A 17,230-nucleotide genomic window follows, 5' to 3' on the forward strand; every position below is an offset into this window, starting at 1 on the left:
GCTCCCTTTGGTGACCTTCTTCCTGCCCTTTCTCCCATGGTCCACTCTCCTCTGCTATCATATTCCTTCTTTAGCCTCTTTACCATTTCTCACTTCATTCCCCCCATCCCCCACCCACCTACCTTCCCCCACACCTGGCTTCACCTATCACCTTCTAGCTTGTAGTCCTTTCCCTCTGCCCAGCTCTTCTTTCTTCCTTTCCAGTCCTGAAGAAGGGTCTTGTCCCGAAAAGTCAAATCTTTATTCCTTTCCACACATGCCTGATCAGCCGAATTCCTCCAGAATTTTGTGTCTGCTACTCTGGATTTCCTGCATCTGCATTAACTACTGCTAATCAGTCCAAATCCTCTCTCACCAATGACCTCTCACCTTTACAATTTTTATCTGTACCCAAACTGATTCTATACCTTAACCTTCTAAGCCAATGTCCTTTTTCACTACTATAGTGACTTCATCCTTTACCAGCAGAGTTAATTCACCTCCATTTCCTTTCTCCCCCATCTCTCTGAAATGTTAGCGTCAGTTTCCCAGTCTTGCTCACCTTGCAATCACCTTCCAGATCATACATTTATTTCTATTTGTGTTATCCATTCGTCTGTGTCATTGGGAACAGTATGCATTCAGATGAAGAGATCTTAATTTTACCTTATCTTTTTACTCTCCCTTGATTTGCTGATACACTCCTATACTTGTACACTGTGCCTCTTGCTGACACACTATCTGATTTGGTACACTACACTGAAAGAGATAAATAAATCAGTCATGATCGAATAGTGGAGCAGACTCAATGGGCCAAATGGCTTTATTTCTGTTCCTATATCTTATGGTTTATACCGAAGCCTTTAATTTTTGCTTTTGTAAATACACTTTCATCCGAACCTGATCTGCTGTTCCCAGTTTAGCTTTTGTCCATTCAGAATACACCTGAGTTCCAAAACCCCTGTCGATTTATTGAAACCCACCCCAACAACACTAGCAAACACCCCTCCCCAACACCCCCATTCAACCACTCTGAAGATATTAACCCTCTTCATGCTAAGAAGCAAACTGCTTGGCTTGTAGAGATGCCTCACATTCCTGAGAAACATTCCTCCTGAATCTAAAACCTCCTCGCCAACTAACATTTATCTGTTCAATCATCCTGCTCACGTACCAACTAGAACACAGCATCGGTAGCAATGCAAAGACATATTGCTTTTTAACCCCTTTCTGAGCTCTGTCAATGCTGTCTTCCTGACTTCATTCCTCTTTCTGCCTACGTTATGGATTGTGAGATCTAGATGTGCATTTTCCGCCTTTGCGGATGCTCTGTAGCGGCATTGTGGTATCAGGGAGGCTGATACAAAACTACAGAAACTCCAGTCTGCATCCCAACATCTGAATCTCCCATTTAAAACCTACTCTTGGTTAAATTACCCTCAGAATAAAAGCTCTACAGTGTGAAAATGGCATAAATGTTGCATTCTGTGAAACACTGCACAGTATAGTGTTCACACCATGAAGCACAGCATATTATATACACCACACAATGATAAATACTGCAGTGTAAGAGCTGCACCATGTTACACATTGCACAGAACAAAAACTGCACGGAGTGTACCACTGCACAGTAAGAAACTTGCACAGTTAAAGACATCACAGTTGAACGCAACTTGAACACTGTGAAACTGCAGAGTGGAGAAACTGCACTCTATTAAACACTGCAGTGTAAAAAGCTGCTCGATGTTGAACTCTGCGCAGCACCAAAGCTGCTGCCAGTTAAACACCACATAGCATAAAAGCTGCCCACTGCACAGGATAAAGATTATGCTTAATGTGTCCAAATTCATTGTTGCTGCAGGGAATTACAGTTCATGTGCCTGCCAGAGCTCCATAAATAAATGGGAAAGACATTGAATCTGGATTGGCTGCTGCTTGATAGCTTACTCTCTTGTGCTTGGGGCTTGTGGGCTGACAGTGAGTGATAGACATCTCAAATGCAGTTGTGACTTTTAATAAGTAAAGCATAGAGCAGTACAATGCAGCACAGGCCCTGTGGCCCACAGTGTTGTACTGACCCTCTACCCCACTCTAAGATCAATCTATCCCTTCCATCCTACACAGCCCTCCATTTTTCTTTCATCCAGGTGCCAATCTAAGAGGCTCTTAAAAGCCCCTAACGTATCTGCTTCTACCACCATCCCTCGCAGAACAGTCCACACACCTACAACTCACTGTGTAAAATTTCTACCCCTTATACTTTTCTCCAAACACCTTAAAGTTATTCCCCCTTGTACTAGCCAGTTCTGCCTTGGGTAAAAGTCTCCAACTGTCCATTCTATCTCAGCCCCTTAACATCTTATACACCTCCATCAAACCACCTCTCATCCTCTTTCACTCCAAAAAGAAAAGCCCTAGCCCACTCAATTTACCCTCATAAGACATGCTCTCTAATCCAGGCAGCATCCTACTAAATCTCCTCAGCACCCTCTCTAAAGCTTCCACATCCTTCCTATAATGAAGCAGCCAGACCCAGACAGAACACAATAACTTATGTGGTCTAACCAAGGTTTTACAGAGCTTGTAGCTCTTAAACTCAATTCCCCCAACTAATGAAAGCCACCATACCATACAGCTTCTTAACCACCCTATCAATTTGTGCAGCAACTTTGAGGGATCTGTGGACATGGATCCCAAGATCCCTCTCTTCCTACACTCTGCTAAAACTTCTATGGCTAACCCCGTATTCTGCCTTCAAGCTTGGCCTCCCAAAGTGAATCATTTCACACTTTTGCAGATTGAACTCCATCCGCTACTTCTCAGCCCAGCTCTGCACCCTTTTAATGACAAATTACTACATGATCCACAACACTACCAACTTTCATGTCATTTGCAAACTTACTAACCCGCCTTTCCACTTCCTCCTCCAAGTCACTTATAAAAATCACAAAGAGCAGGGGTCGCAGAAAAGATCCCTGTGGAACACCAGCAATCACCAACCTCCAGGCAGAATACACTCCATCTACTACTGCCCTCTGCCTTCTGTGGGCAAGCTAGTTCTGAATCCATGCAGCCAAGATTCCCTGGATCCTATGCCTCCTGTCTTTCCGAATGAGTCGACCATGGGGAACCTCGTCAAGTGTCTCACTAAAATCCATATACACTACATCCTCTGCTCTAACTTCATCAATTTGCTTTGTCGCTTTCTTGAAGTATCCAATCATGACCCACCCCTCACAAAGTCATGTTAATTTTTTTTTATTTAACTATGCTTCTCGAAATATTTGCAAATCCTATCTCTTGGAATCCTCTCCGAAAGCTTGCCCACCAAGAAGTGAGACTTATTGATCTATAATTCTCAGCGTTATCCCTATTACCTTTCTTGAACAAAGGAATAACATTTGCCAACCTCCAGTCTTTTGAATTACGCCCGTGGCTAGTGAGGACGTAAAGTTCATCTCCAAAGATGCAGCAATCCCTTCCCTCATTTCCTATAGCAACCTGGGGTATATCCCAGCCAACCCCAAGTACAAGGCTATTGGCACTCAAGAAACAGAAGCCGGTTTGTACTTACACGGTGTCACCTTGAATGAAAAGCTCTGGCCGATCCTTCAACATATTGGTTTTGATCCACACCAGAAGCTGCCGAATATCCCCTAAAGGAAAATAGACAGCTGTAATACTAAATAGTTCATATTTGGTCAAACAATTGCATTACTGTGAGCCTGTAACAATTTGGTGGCATGAAAAGACCTCAGTCCAAGTTTATCTATTGCTGCAAGATTAGCATAGGATAGTCCAATTGTAATTTTGGACAAACTTTAATAGAAAAAAAAACCATAAGACTTTCTTTCAAGAAAACGCAGTATTCTTTAAATATTATACAGGTAATAGCATGGTCACACTGAATTCCACACAGACTCACTGTAAGTCTATCTTGATCAAAAGGCAATTCACAGTGGTTTTGGAAGGGATGTCCCCCCCAAACTGCAACTGAAAAACTTCTGCTAGGAATACGAAAGTTTATCACGGCAGTAGATGGAAATAATATGGTTAATGTAACAAAAGGGACACAGGTCAATGGGGTCAAGAAATGGCTGGCAGCCTTATGCAAGTGACAGGAAAGTCAGCTGAAGATCATTTTGTAAGCCTCAAACTGAATATTCAAGTAATCCCTACAGACTTTCCTCTCACTGCTTATTTATGTATTTAAGTATTTCACTGGGGAAAACCCATGGAAAGAATAGGGCGGTGAAGAACACAAGTTCAATTAACCATCACTTGAATGAACGAGGAATACTGAATACTTAAGCAACCAGTCTGAATATCATTAAAACACATTAATCCTAACCAGATAAAGAAGTCTCGTGCTTAGCCAAACTCATTTCTTTTCGCAGTAATTTGGTAAATTACTTTTTGACAATAACAGAAACTGTAAGTACTGGTAGGAAGACAGAGCACCTGCATTCGAGATAGGTGATTCAGGCCAAGCCATCACCAAGTGGGGGATTACGTTGCCAGATTTAATATTAAGTGGGAAACTGCAGAGCAGCCAAAGGAATCTCATAATCCGTAACATATCTATTCTGAGAAATTTACTTGACACACTCAACTGTGTTAGGAACAGCTTTATTTCACTTATTTATTCATTGATTTAGAGATATAGCATGTTACAGGCCCAACAAACTTATGTCACTCAATTACACGTATGACCAATTAACCTTCTAAGCCATGTGTCTTTGGCATGTGGGAGGAAACCAGAGCACCTGGAGGAAACCCACGTGGTGACGGAGAGAACATGCAAACTCCTTACAGACAGCAGCCGGAACTGAATCGGGGTTGCTGGCTTCCTCCCCTCCGCCATCAGATTCCTGAATGGTCCATAAACCATGAACATTACCTCACTATATCACTCTCTTCTTTCACTACTTATTTTTATAGTTCTCATTGCAACGACACACACACACGCACATACATGATAATAAATCTGATTCCATCTTTCCATCTGATTTGGGAATAGGAATTAATGATACCCCTGCAGACCTCTTAAATGTGATGCTGAGTGTCAGTGTCTGCCGCCATGCCAAACTTGAACAGAACACACAAGTCTAGTTAAAGAGGACAATAAAGATTTTGCTTCCTGAATACTTTCCAGTGTACCTTATAGATTTTGGGCTACTGATTATGAAAATCACCATGCAATTTCCCTATCATGTACTGTTTCTTTTGAAATCACCTACATTTGTTATTTCAATTCACAATTCAAGTTAATTAAAATGTTGTCCACAATGTAAGCTGAAAGATTTTCTATCTTGTCCGACTTTGGCAGGGTGGATGCAGTATGGCAGGAGAGGGTTTAGAAAGGCTATAAAGCATCACACACACTGTTCTACGCATTGTTTACACGTATATCGGTTTGCAATCACGTTGATGCGCGTGCTCTATGCATGTAGCACACTGTGTATTTGTTATAATAAAGTAATTATATTTTCAGGAGTATTTATGATAGCAAAATGTCTCACTAATGTTGTTAACAGTCACTATACTTGCTGTTATATCTGTGGTGAGTTTACACTTAAATCTCAAAAACAGAGCATGACTCCTCTTATTAAGGAAGCCGTTCAGTTCTACCTTGGTTGTAAAGTCGGCGACCAAGACAAAGCCTGGACTCCTCACATTTGTTGCACAACATGTACTGTCGATCTTGGAGCTTGGCTTAGAGGTGCTCAGAAGTCAATGCCATTCACTGTCCCAGTGATATGGTGAGAGCAGAAGGATCACGTGACAGACTAATACTTCAGTCTGATCAGTGTGTCTGGTTTCTCTGCTAAAACAAGAAAGCCATTGAATTCCCCAATCTCCCTTCAGCAATGAGACCTGTGTAGCATGACAAGTCTTCCAGTACCAACGCCACCAGAGACAGAGTCTAGAAGAGCAGACAAAGTTGCCATGCCATGATGCACGAGCCAGGAATGGAAAACAGCACTGATACTGATACAGATTTTGAACCCTTTTTATCAAGTGAGCCCGATCTGACAGCTCAATCTGAGTTAAATGACCTAGTCATAAACTTGGGTTTGTCAAAGGCAAAAGTAAAATTACTGGGATGGAATCTGCTGTCACCAGGCACAAAAATTTCCATGGAGGATTTCAATATTTGAGACAGATGATTGCCAGTATAACTGATGCCAAGATTAAGGAAGGCATTTTTGTTGGTCCACAAATCACATCAATGACAGGCAATTCAAAGAACTTCCAGTGGGACCGGAGAAAATTGCATGGAAGGCATTCAAGGATGTTGTTGAGAATTTTCCTGGCAACTGCAGAGAACCAAGCTACATGCAGCTGGTTGACAACACGCTTCAAGCATAGAAAATCCTGAAGCGCTACATGTCACTAAAGACTCACTTTCTGCATTCCCTCAACTTCTTCCCTGCAAATCTTGGCGCTGTCAGTGAGAAGCAACACTGACCCTGTTCCAAACCTATTTGTTTTTCCGGTTTTGATTATACATATGTTGAGAGGATTGGAGTTGGCGACACTGATGATTTTGTATTTTTTTATATAGATACTATAAACAGCCCATTATTCTTTTTTTTTTTCTCTTTATTAGTTATTAGGTTGTTAGATTAGATTTTTTCTTTTTCTCTTTTCTGTTTTTTTTACATATGATATGATATACCTAGTTTTGCTTTGTTTATATGATATTTGTATCATTCATGATTTGGGAAGACTTAACTATATTGTAACTATTGCTTGTGTATCCTTTCATGTTCAGTTGAAATTTGTAAGTTTGTAATCCCACTATCTATGTATTAATCTTATACATAATTAATTAATTATAATTAATAATAATAATAATAAAAAGATTGAAAAAGAAAGAAAGAGAAGCAACACTAAAGGTTTCACCAGGACATTGCTGTCATGGAGAAACGGTATCAGGGGAACTGAAATCCATCAATGCTGGTCGATTATTGTTGGACACTTAAGCCAGAAGCCTTAGACACTGAGTACAAATGAAAATCATCAACAAAACATTTTAGCTTCATTGAACTGGTGCAAAGCATCAGAACCATTATGCAATTAAACACATTACGTTCAATAAAAGCTAATTTTGTGTATCAAGTAGGAATTTGGAGAAACGAGTACTGTAGTCTGAAATTGTACTTGTGTTCAGCTTCAAGCAGTCTATCATAACCACAAAAAATTTCTGGGGAAGCAACACTTCCAAAAATGTTTGCTGTCCAGTGTTACAGAGGTGCAGAAACACAAGAACAACTCACTGTGTCTGTTAGTTTGACAACAGGTTTATACACTCAAACTGAATGTATTCAGTTCCCTTGACTTATATACGGCCCATACACGCACTCGGGAGACGGGCAGTATTGAACACAGTTTGTGGCTATATTTCCAACCTGTGAACTGAATGGGTTATGAACAGTTTGATGGAATGCAACCCTGACACAACCTGGGTGGACCTGCATCCCATTAATAATGTTAATATAATCTTCAAAGCATCTTCAAAGTATCCTGGGGAGTCTGAGCACCTTCACATAAGGGAGATTAGAAATTAATGCCAGAAGCAATACTGGGGGAGCCTACAGTCTACCATTGTAATCCAGAGGTTATCACATTTAAAATATTTAGCCAAATGCTGGCAATAAAATAAAAGAAGAATCTTTGCTAACACGTTCTAGGCTCACTCACTTCTTCCTTGCCCGTTACACTACTGGCATTTAGGACAGCAGTGAAAGACCTCCATCTCTGGCTGTATTCAGGACTTTCTTCAAGGTGTCAGTATCTTCCTCTCAGTTTTCACTACTGTCGGCCTTGCAACTCAGGAATACTGTCGCACTCAGATGGAGAAGGATTCTCCATTGCTGTTTCTATAATAATTTTGTTTTATCAGAGTTGTTAGCTCTGAGCTGAGCCTCCAAACCTGGAGGACCGGTGGACCACTCTTAGTCTGGCCTCTACCCTTTGATGTGTTTGGCATGGGTGACCCTACCAGGAGCCAAAGCATAAAGCTCTGACTCCAGCCAACACAGCTGTCCGGGTCACTGAGGCACACAAACCTCTGATCGCTAAGACAAGGTTGTGGTCCTCTTGGAGGCTTACTAATATTGCCAATAAAACTTTGCCCAGGGTATGTGATGAGCAAAAAGAATTTCACTGAAGAGCGTAAATGAAACAAATCCCTTCATGTTCAACTCCAGCCACACTGACACCAATGGCAAAACAGTACAGTCCAGCTCATGAAAATTGGTCAGAAAATATCTGTGTGAAAAGAAATGCATTTCTTCAGGTCTGTGACCTCTACCCAACAACAAGGCAACTGAATCACTCAACACACACAAAATGCTGGTGGAACACAGCAGGCCAGGCAGCATCTATAGGGAGAAGCGCTGTCGATGTTTTGGGCCGAGACCCTTCGTCAGGACTGAATCACTCCTCACCTTTTGACCAAGCCGTTCAGTAGGTGCAGGCAGCATTGGCTGTCCCTCTCACTAATCCTGTGCTGTTAGCTACACAATGACAGCACTCAACTGAGTCACTGATTATAGTTTCACTCCCCCACAACCTAGGCTGACACTACAGTGATACACAAGAGGGGGCCATAGTTTTAAGATGCTTGAAAGTAGGTACAAGGGGGATGTCAGAAGTAAGTTTTTCACTCAGCGAGTGATGGATGCATAGAATGCACTGCCAGCGACGGTGGTGGAGGCGGATACCACCGCTTTTAAAAGACTCTTAGATAGGTACATGAAGCTTAGAAAAAATAGAGGGCTACGTGGTAGGGAAATTCTAGCCAGGTTCTAGAGAAGGTTACATGGTCGGCACAACATCGAGGGCCTGTAACATGCTGCAGATTTCAATGTTCTATGTTCAAAACCCTCATTGCCATGGTGCCCATAAAACACCAAAAACACATCTCATCTCCTCTCTCAGATAGACATGAAAAATACCCTGACACAACACTGATGAAGAATAGAAGAGTTATGCCATCTACGGGATTGGTCAAGATCTCACTTTATGAGAGGCTTAGTTTAATCCTCCTATTTCTGATATGCCCTTGCTAATACGTATCCTCATTCAGGATAAGAAATAAAGAATATTTTGTTGCCATTCATATGCCTGTTACAAGCAGAGCACTTCTCTAGTGCCTTTAACACCATCCAGCCCAAGATCTTAAGGCACAAACTAACGGAGATGGGAGTAGACTCTCACATGGTGGATTGGATAGTGGACTACTTGACAGATAGACCTCAGTATGTGCGGTTGGGAGACTGTAGGTCTGACACGGTGGTCAGCAGCACAGGAGCGCCGCAGGGAACCGTACTCTCTCTGGTCCTGTTCACCCTGTACACATCAGACTTCCAATATAACTTGGAGTCCTGCCATGTGCAGAAGTTCGCTGATGACACGGCCATAGTGGGGTGTGTCAGGAATGGACAGGAGGAGGAGTATAGGAAACTGATACAGGACTTTGTGATATGGTGCAACTCAAACTACCTGCGTCTCAATATCACCAAGACCAAGGAGATGGTGGTGGACTTTAGGAGATCTAGGCCTCATATGGAGCCAGTGATCATTAATGGAGAATGTGTGGAGCAGGTTAAGACCTACAAGTATCTGGGAGTACAGTTAGACGAGAAGCTAGACTGGACTGCCAACACAGATGCCTTGTGCAGGAAGGCACAGAGTCGACTGTACTTCCTTAGAAGGTTGGCGTCATTCAATGTCTGTAGTGAGATGCTGAAGATGTTCTATAGGTCAGTTGTGGAGAGCGCCCTCTTCTTTGTGGTGGCGTGTTGGGGAGGAAGCATTAAGAAGAGGGACGCCTCACGTCTTAATAAGCTGGTAAGGAAGGCGGGCTTTGTCGTGGGCAAAGTACTGGAGAGTTTAACATCGGTAGCTGAGCGAAGGGCGCTGAGTAGGCTACGGTCAATTATGGATAACTCTGAACATCCTCTACATAGCACCATCCAGAGACAGAGAAGCAGTTTCAGCGACAGGTTACTATCGATGCAATGCTCCTCAGACAGGATGAAGAGGTCAATACTCCCCAATGCCATTAGGCTTTACAATTCAACCGCCAGGACTTAAGAACTTTTTAAAAGCTATTATTAATGCTTTTTGAGATAGTGATTTAGATGCATATCATATTTTCTTACTGAGTTAAGTATTGTATGTAATTAGTTTTGCTACAACAAGTGTATGGGACATTGGAAAAAAGTTGAATTTCCCCATGGGGATGAATAAAGTATCTATCTATCTATCTATCTATCTATCTAAGATGTTGGGCAATATTCGCGGCGGCTCAGCCGGGCAGACGGAATTCAAACTTTGGTCAGCGACAGCCACTCCACTGAAGTCAGGCTGTCTGCTGGGACTCAAGAACTGACCTCAACATCCTGGATTAATGAGGGATTTGGCATGAGCCAGTGTTGGCTAGGTGTGGCCTACACCAGTGGTGGGAGAGGGGCAAATATTACAAAAGAAATCAGCTAAAATTCCCACTGAGTGGTGCTTGATTGGGAAAAAAGTAAATATGAACATAAACCAAATGTTCTGTCATGCCCCTTAGCTTTTCCACACATCACCTTGGGTCACTCCCTTCCTGCTCATGAAATACAGACTGTTTTCCTTCAAATTCCATGTCAAAGTTCAAGTAAATGTTATTATCAGAGTGCATATATGTCACCAAATACATCTCTGAGATTCATTTTCATACTCAGCAAATCTATAAAATAGTAACTATAAACAGGATCAATAAAAGATTAACCAGAGTGCAGAAGACAACAAACTGTGCAAATACAAATATAAATACAGTCGGCCCTCCTTATCTGCGAATTCAACCAACCGCGAATCAAGAAAACCTGGAAGTGCTCTTCCAGCACTTGTTCGAACATGCACAGACTTTTTTTTCTTGTCATTATTCCCTAAACAATGCAGTATAACAACCATTTTACATAGCATTTACATTGTATTAGGTATTATAAGTAATCTAGAGATGATTTAAAGTATATGGGAGGATGTGCGTGGGTTATCGTGGATCGGGATTTAAAAAATCGGAAGTTCTCTTACTAAGTAAGTCGGAACAGGTAGATAGATAGATAGATACTTTATTCATCCCCATGGGGAAATTCAACTTTTTTCCAATGTCCCATACACTTGTTGTAGCAAAACTAATTACATACAATACTTAACTCAGTAAAAAATATGATATGCATCTAAATCACTATCTCAAAAAGCATTAATAATAGCTTTTAAAAAGTTCTTAAGTCCTGGCGGTAGAATTGTAAAGCCTAATGGCATTGGGGAGTATTGACCTCTTCATCCTGTCTGAGGAGCATTGCATCTAGTATTATTTAGCGTCAGTTTGTCTTAGTATATAGGATATATTTTACCTTTCTATGCATATAAAACACTTAAGAATGTATGTTTCAGTGCTGGGCTCAGGAACGGAAGTTCCCGATTTCGATCCAGTGACAGATCGCTCCCGAGCGCGCTCTCCATCCGTGCCGGGTTGATGTGGAGGATTAAAAACTGAAAACCCCAAAACCCAATATTTAAACCACTGCGTTGCTTAGTAATAATTGTAGCTTTCATCAGGGCAGGGCCTTTCTCAGTTTATCCTTTAAAATTGTTCCAATCATTGACCAACATAGTCTAACACTTTTACAATGACCGATGGCATTTCACCTTTTTCCGATCGCTTTATTTTCAATCATGATCGTGATTATTTTTGTGAACAGAAACACTGCGGATTCAGAGCTCCGCCACCAGGTCCTAATGTCAACCGCACTGAGACAGGTTAAGTAAGGTCTGGGGTTCCACTGGGTCCTAAAGTCCACCACATTGAATAAGGGACTTGAGCATCTGCGTTTTTTTGGTATCCGCGAGGGGTCCCGGAACCAATCCCTCGCGGATAAGGAGGGCCGACTGTACGGTGCAATAAATAACAAGAAGATGAGATAATGAGATAAAGAGTCCTTAGAGTGAGGTCATTGGCTGTGGGAACATCTCAATGGATGGGCAAGTAAGTGTAGTTATTCCCTTTGTTCAAGAATCCGATGGTTAAGGGGTAGCAACTGTTCTTGAATCTGGCAGCAGTGAGAAAGGAGCATGGCAGTGACAAAAATTGGATTAATATCGGACGGTGATAATAAATCTGATCCTGATCGGTCAGCAACAATTGCATGCAGGGTCTGCCTGTGATACCTCCTATGGCAGAATATGCTGCTAATTACTGTTCAGGTTCACAGAAAGGAAGTGCATGAATTTGTGTGTATCTGAGTCACTGTGCTCAGCTGGAAGAAAGCTGAGAGAGAACGCAGAACATGCTGAATCCAGTGAAATATTCTACTTTGAAATCAGCTTCATGGAATGTGCAGCACAAAGGCACCGACGACGGCAGGAAAATAACTTTTCAACAAAACCGATTTTTGTACTTATCTGGGTCTTTAGACGTCAACAGCTAGCTTGGCCAGACTACACTGGGTGAAATGTGAATTTCTGCATTTTCTTGGCATGTGTACAATGTTGGCAGAACTGAAATCATTGCCCATTCCCAACAGCCATAATGAGCAACATTCCAGGTCGTCATGGGGGTTTTAGAGTCAACGAAGGTTAAAGAAACACTGAGCCAACTTTTTAAACAGTGACTTCAGTATGTGTTCCTGCCGGCCGTGCTAAGCAGGGCCTCTGTACTGTGCAGTGTAGTAGCACAGCGACAGGTTGTTGCCAGGGACTCTCTGGGAGGTATGTGCACCAGTTCCATCCAGTTTAGAACGACAAGCAGACAGAGTAGATCCCACCCCCCCCCCCCCCCAAACTTCCTCCCAATACTGCAAACTTCCAATCATTCCACCTTGCACTCACAAAGAAGCAATCACACTCTTGGTAGCTTCTTTTTATACAAAAGATGAGTCATTTATAAGGTCTGGTCATCAGAGCTGTCCTGTGGCTTCAGACTCATGACCCCAGTGCATTCCAGTCTTGTATCACCCTTTGTGGTGCAGTCACTATGGAAAAGTTGCCCATTTATTGCTGTCAGGGAATGGAGAGGAGAGGGACATTGTCCTGTGGAGCAGTGGGGGTGGAGGGTAGACAGCAGCTTGCCATAAACGCCCCATACTGACTCAACACAGATTAGCCTGAAACACAGTAAAACCAGCAATATATATTTCTCCAAAGGTTAATACCAAGAAGTCATGATAAAGAGGCAACACCTTTCTTACCCTAAGTCTCATACAAGGCATTACAAGTAAGCCTGACCATTTTCCAGCATGGAATCACTGGATAATGAGTAACATTCAGACTTCTAATACATTTAGCTCTTTAGATCCAGTGCCATCGATGCGAGTTGGGCCAGCAGATCCATGGGAACATCACCTCTCAGTCACTTACAACTCCTGACCTGCAGACACATTGCTGCTCCTTCACTGCTGTTTGATCGTACCGAGGTTTGAGAGAGTTCCTGTACCTTACTACAAATGATCATAGGAAGCTTCTCATTATCCACCTTCACGGGGAATTAAGGAGAAGGACATGTGCCAGAATACAGTGCATAGTGGGTTTTTATGGCTGTTCGAGACACGCCACCCCAGCAACCCCACAATTCCGACTGTCGTTGTTGTATTCGTCTCTGCGCCTCGTGGTGCATTGGGCAGCAACCTTGCTGATTCTTTAGCGGTTTTGTCTGGCTTTTACGAGGCCGAGTTGCTAGCTCGACGCTCAACCCAGCACGGATGGAAAGCGTGCAAGGAGCCGGCTAGATTCAAACCTGGGATCACTCGACTTGAAGTCCGGCGCAGATGGTACTACACCACCGGCTCGATTAACCCTAACCCAATCACGGGACAAATTACAATGACCCAGTATATCTTTGGACTGTGGGAGGAAACTCACACATTCCACAGGGAGTACACACAGAGTCTCCTTATGGAGCAGCACTAGATCTGAACTCTGAACTCAGGACAACCCTAGTTGTAATAGGGTTGCGTTAACTGCTATGCTATCATGGTTCTCAGGGAGCACGGTAGTAAAGCAGTTCGCAATACTTTGCAGCGCCAGCAAACTTGATTCCATTTCCGCAAGTTTGCAAGTTCTCCCCGGGACCGTGTGGGTTTCCTCCGGGTGCTCCTGTCTCCTCCCACATTCCAAAGATATACCGGTTAACAGGTTAATTGGTCACATGGGTGTAACTGGGTGGTACAGGGTCTGTTACCGCGCTCAATCTCTAAATAAAATATTAAAATAGATACATATATTACTGATGCTCAGATCCACAGAATAACTTTTTTATTAAGTGGCATTGAGATCAGTCTTGGCAATTCCATAACTACAGAAGCTCCTGTTCCAAGATAGTTAGTAGTATGCCCAGGCCAGCACATGAACGTAATAGGAGCAGGAGGTTAATCAGTCCAAAGAGCCTGCTTCTCCATTCTCAACGATCATGAATGATCCAGTCCTGATCTCTACTACACTTTCCTCATAGCCTCATACATCCTGACTCACTTGTAGTTTAAATGTCGACTTATTCAAGCCAGATATCAGCAATGAACCACTCTTCAGGCAGAGAAATCTAAAGGTTCATGAACCTCTGAGAGAACATATTCATCTTAATCTGGGTGACTTTTAATCTGAAAATATGCCCAGTTCTGAATACATGGGAGGTGTCATGGGGTTGGAATGAATGGGACTGATAATAATTGCTCCACTCTTACCAACATTTAATTGGAGAATATTTCTGACCATCCAGTGCTCATATGGATGAAAGAAAAATGGTGAGTTATTTTAGTTAGTGTGATCTTGGAGTGAGTTAGGTCAGCATATCATGGGCTGCAAGGTCTGTACTGTTTTATGTTCTATCTCTCAATGAATGTTAGAAAAGTAGTCAACAATTTACATACACTCAGTGGCCAATTTATTAGGTAAACCTGTTTGTTAATGCAAATATCTAATCAGCCAATCATGTGGCAGCAACTCAATATATAAACGCATGCAGACATGGTCAAGAGGTTCAGTTTTGCTCAGACCAAACATCAGAACGGGAACAAATGTGATCTAAGTGATTTTGACTGTGGAATTATTATTGGTGCCAATAATTCCAGTCAAGGTATCTCAGAAACTGCTGATCTTCTGGGATTTTCATGCACAACAGTCTCTTAAGTTTACAGAGAATGGTGCAAAAAAACTAATAATATCCAGTGAGCAACAGCTCTGTGAATGAAAATGCCTTCTTAATGAGAGTGTCAGAGGAGAATGGTCAGACTGGTTCAAGCTGACAAGGAGGTGACCGTAACTCAAATTACCACGTGCTACAACACGTGGTGTTCTGGTGCGCAGAAGGGCTTCTCCAAAAGCACAACACGTTGAACCTTGAAGTGGATGGTGTGTAGCAGCAGAAGCCCACACCGGGTTCCACTCCCATACTTTAAAAAATGGTTGTTAATATAGTGGCAGGACCAAAGAGGGGTGGCCATGTGGGGATGAGCTTTCCTAAAAGCCCACCAATTCTTCTTTAAGATACTTCTCATAATGTCCACTTCAGGTGATGTTCTAACATCTCCGATGGCCTGCTGACAAATTCAGTTTAATAACCAATGCTCTGACGCATTTTTGAACATTTTCCTGTTATAGAAGTGCACTATAAACGCAATTTGCTATTTTTACTGCTGCAAGTTCATACAATGCAACTGGCGATTTGCACGATCGCCAGTACTATCAACAGAATGGAAAAAAATCGGGAAAAATTCATAGATAAATAGGTGTGGATCAACTAGTCAGTCACTGGCAACACGACAGCAATGTACGTTCATCCCAGTTGCTCAGTACCAGTTGAACAGAAAACAGTGGGCACTCTTGTGACTACAAAAGTAACATTGAAATATTTTTAGCTGACAGCTTGCCAAGTGCACCAGTCCAAAAATACAATTTGAATGGCATTGAGACCATGAATAAAGAAAGGCATAAACCAAGAGATTCAACTTACAAAGGCCTCCAAAGAGAAATATTTAAAGGGAGACTGAGAGATTGTGCTAAAAGGAGTGGATGATATGAGTTGAGAAGAAACTCAAGGGGAGCATAAAGACTGGCATAGATCTATTGGTTTAAATGTCTGATTTGTTGTTATACATTTATCCAACTCATAATATGGATTAAAACATTTCAATAAAAGATTTTGGCTTCTTTGGCCATTTAATCAATAAAATAAAATTACACTACCTGGTGGAAAAGGAATTTTTCATTCCAACTGATTAAGATTGTATTATTTTTATGTTTTCATATATATAAAATTATATACAAAAACATTTTTACATTTGCATTTTATATATATGCAGACATAAAAATAATACCATCTTAATCAACTGGAATGAATAATTCCTTCTCCACCAAGCAGTGTAATTTTTATGTTTGCATATATATATAAAATTATATACATAAAAACATTTTTATATTTGCATTTTACATATATGCAAATATAAAAATAGTACCATCTTAATCAACTGGAAGGAATAATTCCTTATCCACCAAGTGGTGTAATTTTATTTTATTAATTAAATGGCCAAAGGAACCAGGATCATTCCTTTGCCCCTACAAAAGTGCTCATGGATAAAGGCCATCTATTAAAGCGAAGTAGTGAGCAAGTCTTCACCATACAAACGTTAATGGATCAATTTCAGAGTGAAGACAAGCTTCTCCTTCAGTTAAAACTGTCCATTGAAAACTGAATGCGTCCCTTCCACCCGAAACCAAATGACTCCAAAAGAGTTGAGTTTGCTTTCCATTCTGTCTATAGAGTTGGCAAACTACTCTGTAGTTGTGGTTGCCGAAAGGAGGGTTTGGGTGTTGAGGGGAGTTTAGAACAGGAGAGGATCACCAACTCTGATTCAGTTCTCCCCTTATGATATCTATACATCATATCTTGCCTCCAACCATCTCTTCTACTGTCCAGTGCAGTTGAGCAGTTATTTTCAAAGGAACAAAATGGACAATCTTTTACAATGCTGATCATGCACAGAAGTATCCAGGAGATTCATTATCAAGCAGTGGCAAATCCAATGGATGAGAAAATGCTCGGATATGTAGCCAAGAATGCCAGGGCGGGAGGGGGCAGAAAAAAAGAAACACGTGGGGAAAATGGTAGGTGCTCAACTAACAAGCCATCATCTTAAATCCACATCTGCAATGTGGCCACTGAAGTGAAACAAATCAGAGAAACACGAGGAAGAAATCAGGAAGA

At 41.8% G+C, this 17,230-nt stretch overlaps 1 protein-coding gene across 1 annotated transcript in view; it reads right to left on the bottom strand.

Annotated features, from left to right (window-relative positions):
* Nucleotides 1–17,230, bottom strand: part of urm1 (ubiquitin related modifier 1) — a 58,783-nt gene that overhangs the window by 15,821 nt on the left and 25,732 nt on the right. The window contains exon 3 of the mRNA XM_073052810.1: nucleotides 3,554–3,635. Coding sequence (XP_072908911.1) covers nucleotides 3,554–3,635 — 82 coding nt within the window. The remainder of the gene's footprint in view (nucleotides 1–3,553; nucleotides 3,636–17,230) is intronic.

Source organism: Hemitrygon akajei, chromosome 7 (genome assembly GCF_048418815.1).
Source record: "Hemitrygon akajei chromosome 7, sHemAka1.3, whole genome shotgun sequence".
Lineage (NCBI taxonomy): Eukaryota > Metazoa > Chordata > Chondrichthyes > Myliobatiformes > Dasyatidae > Hemitrygon > Hemitrygon akajei.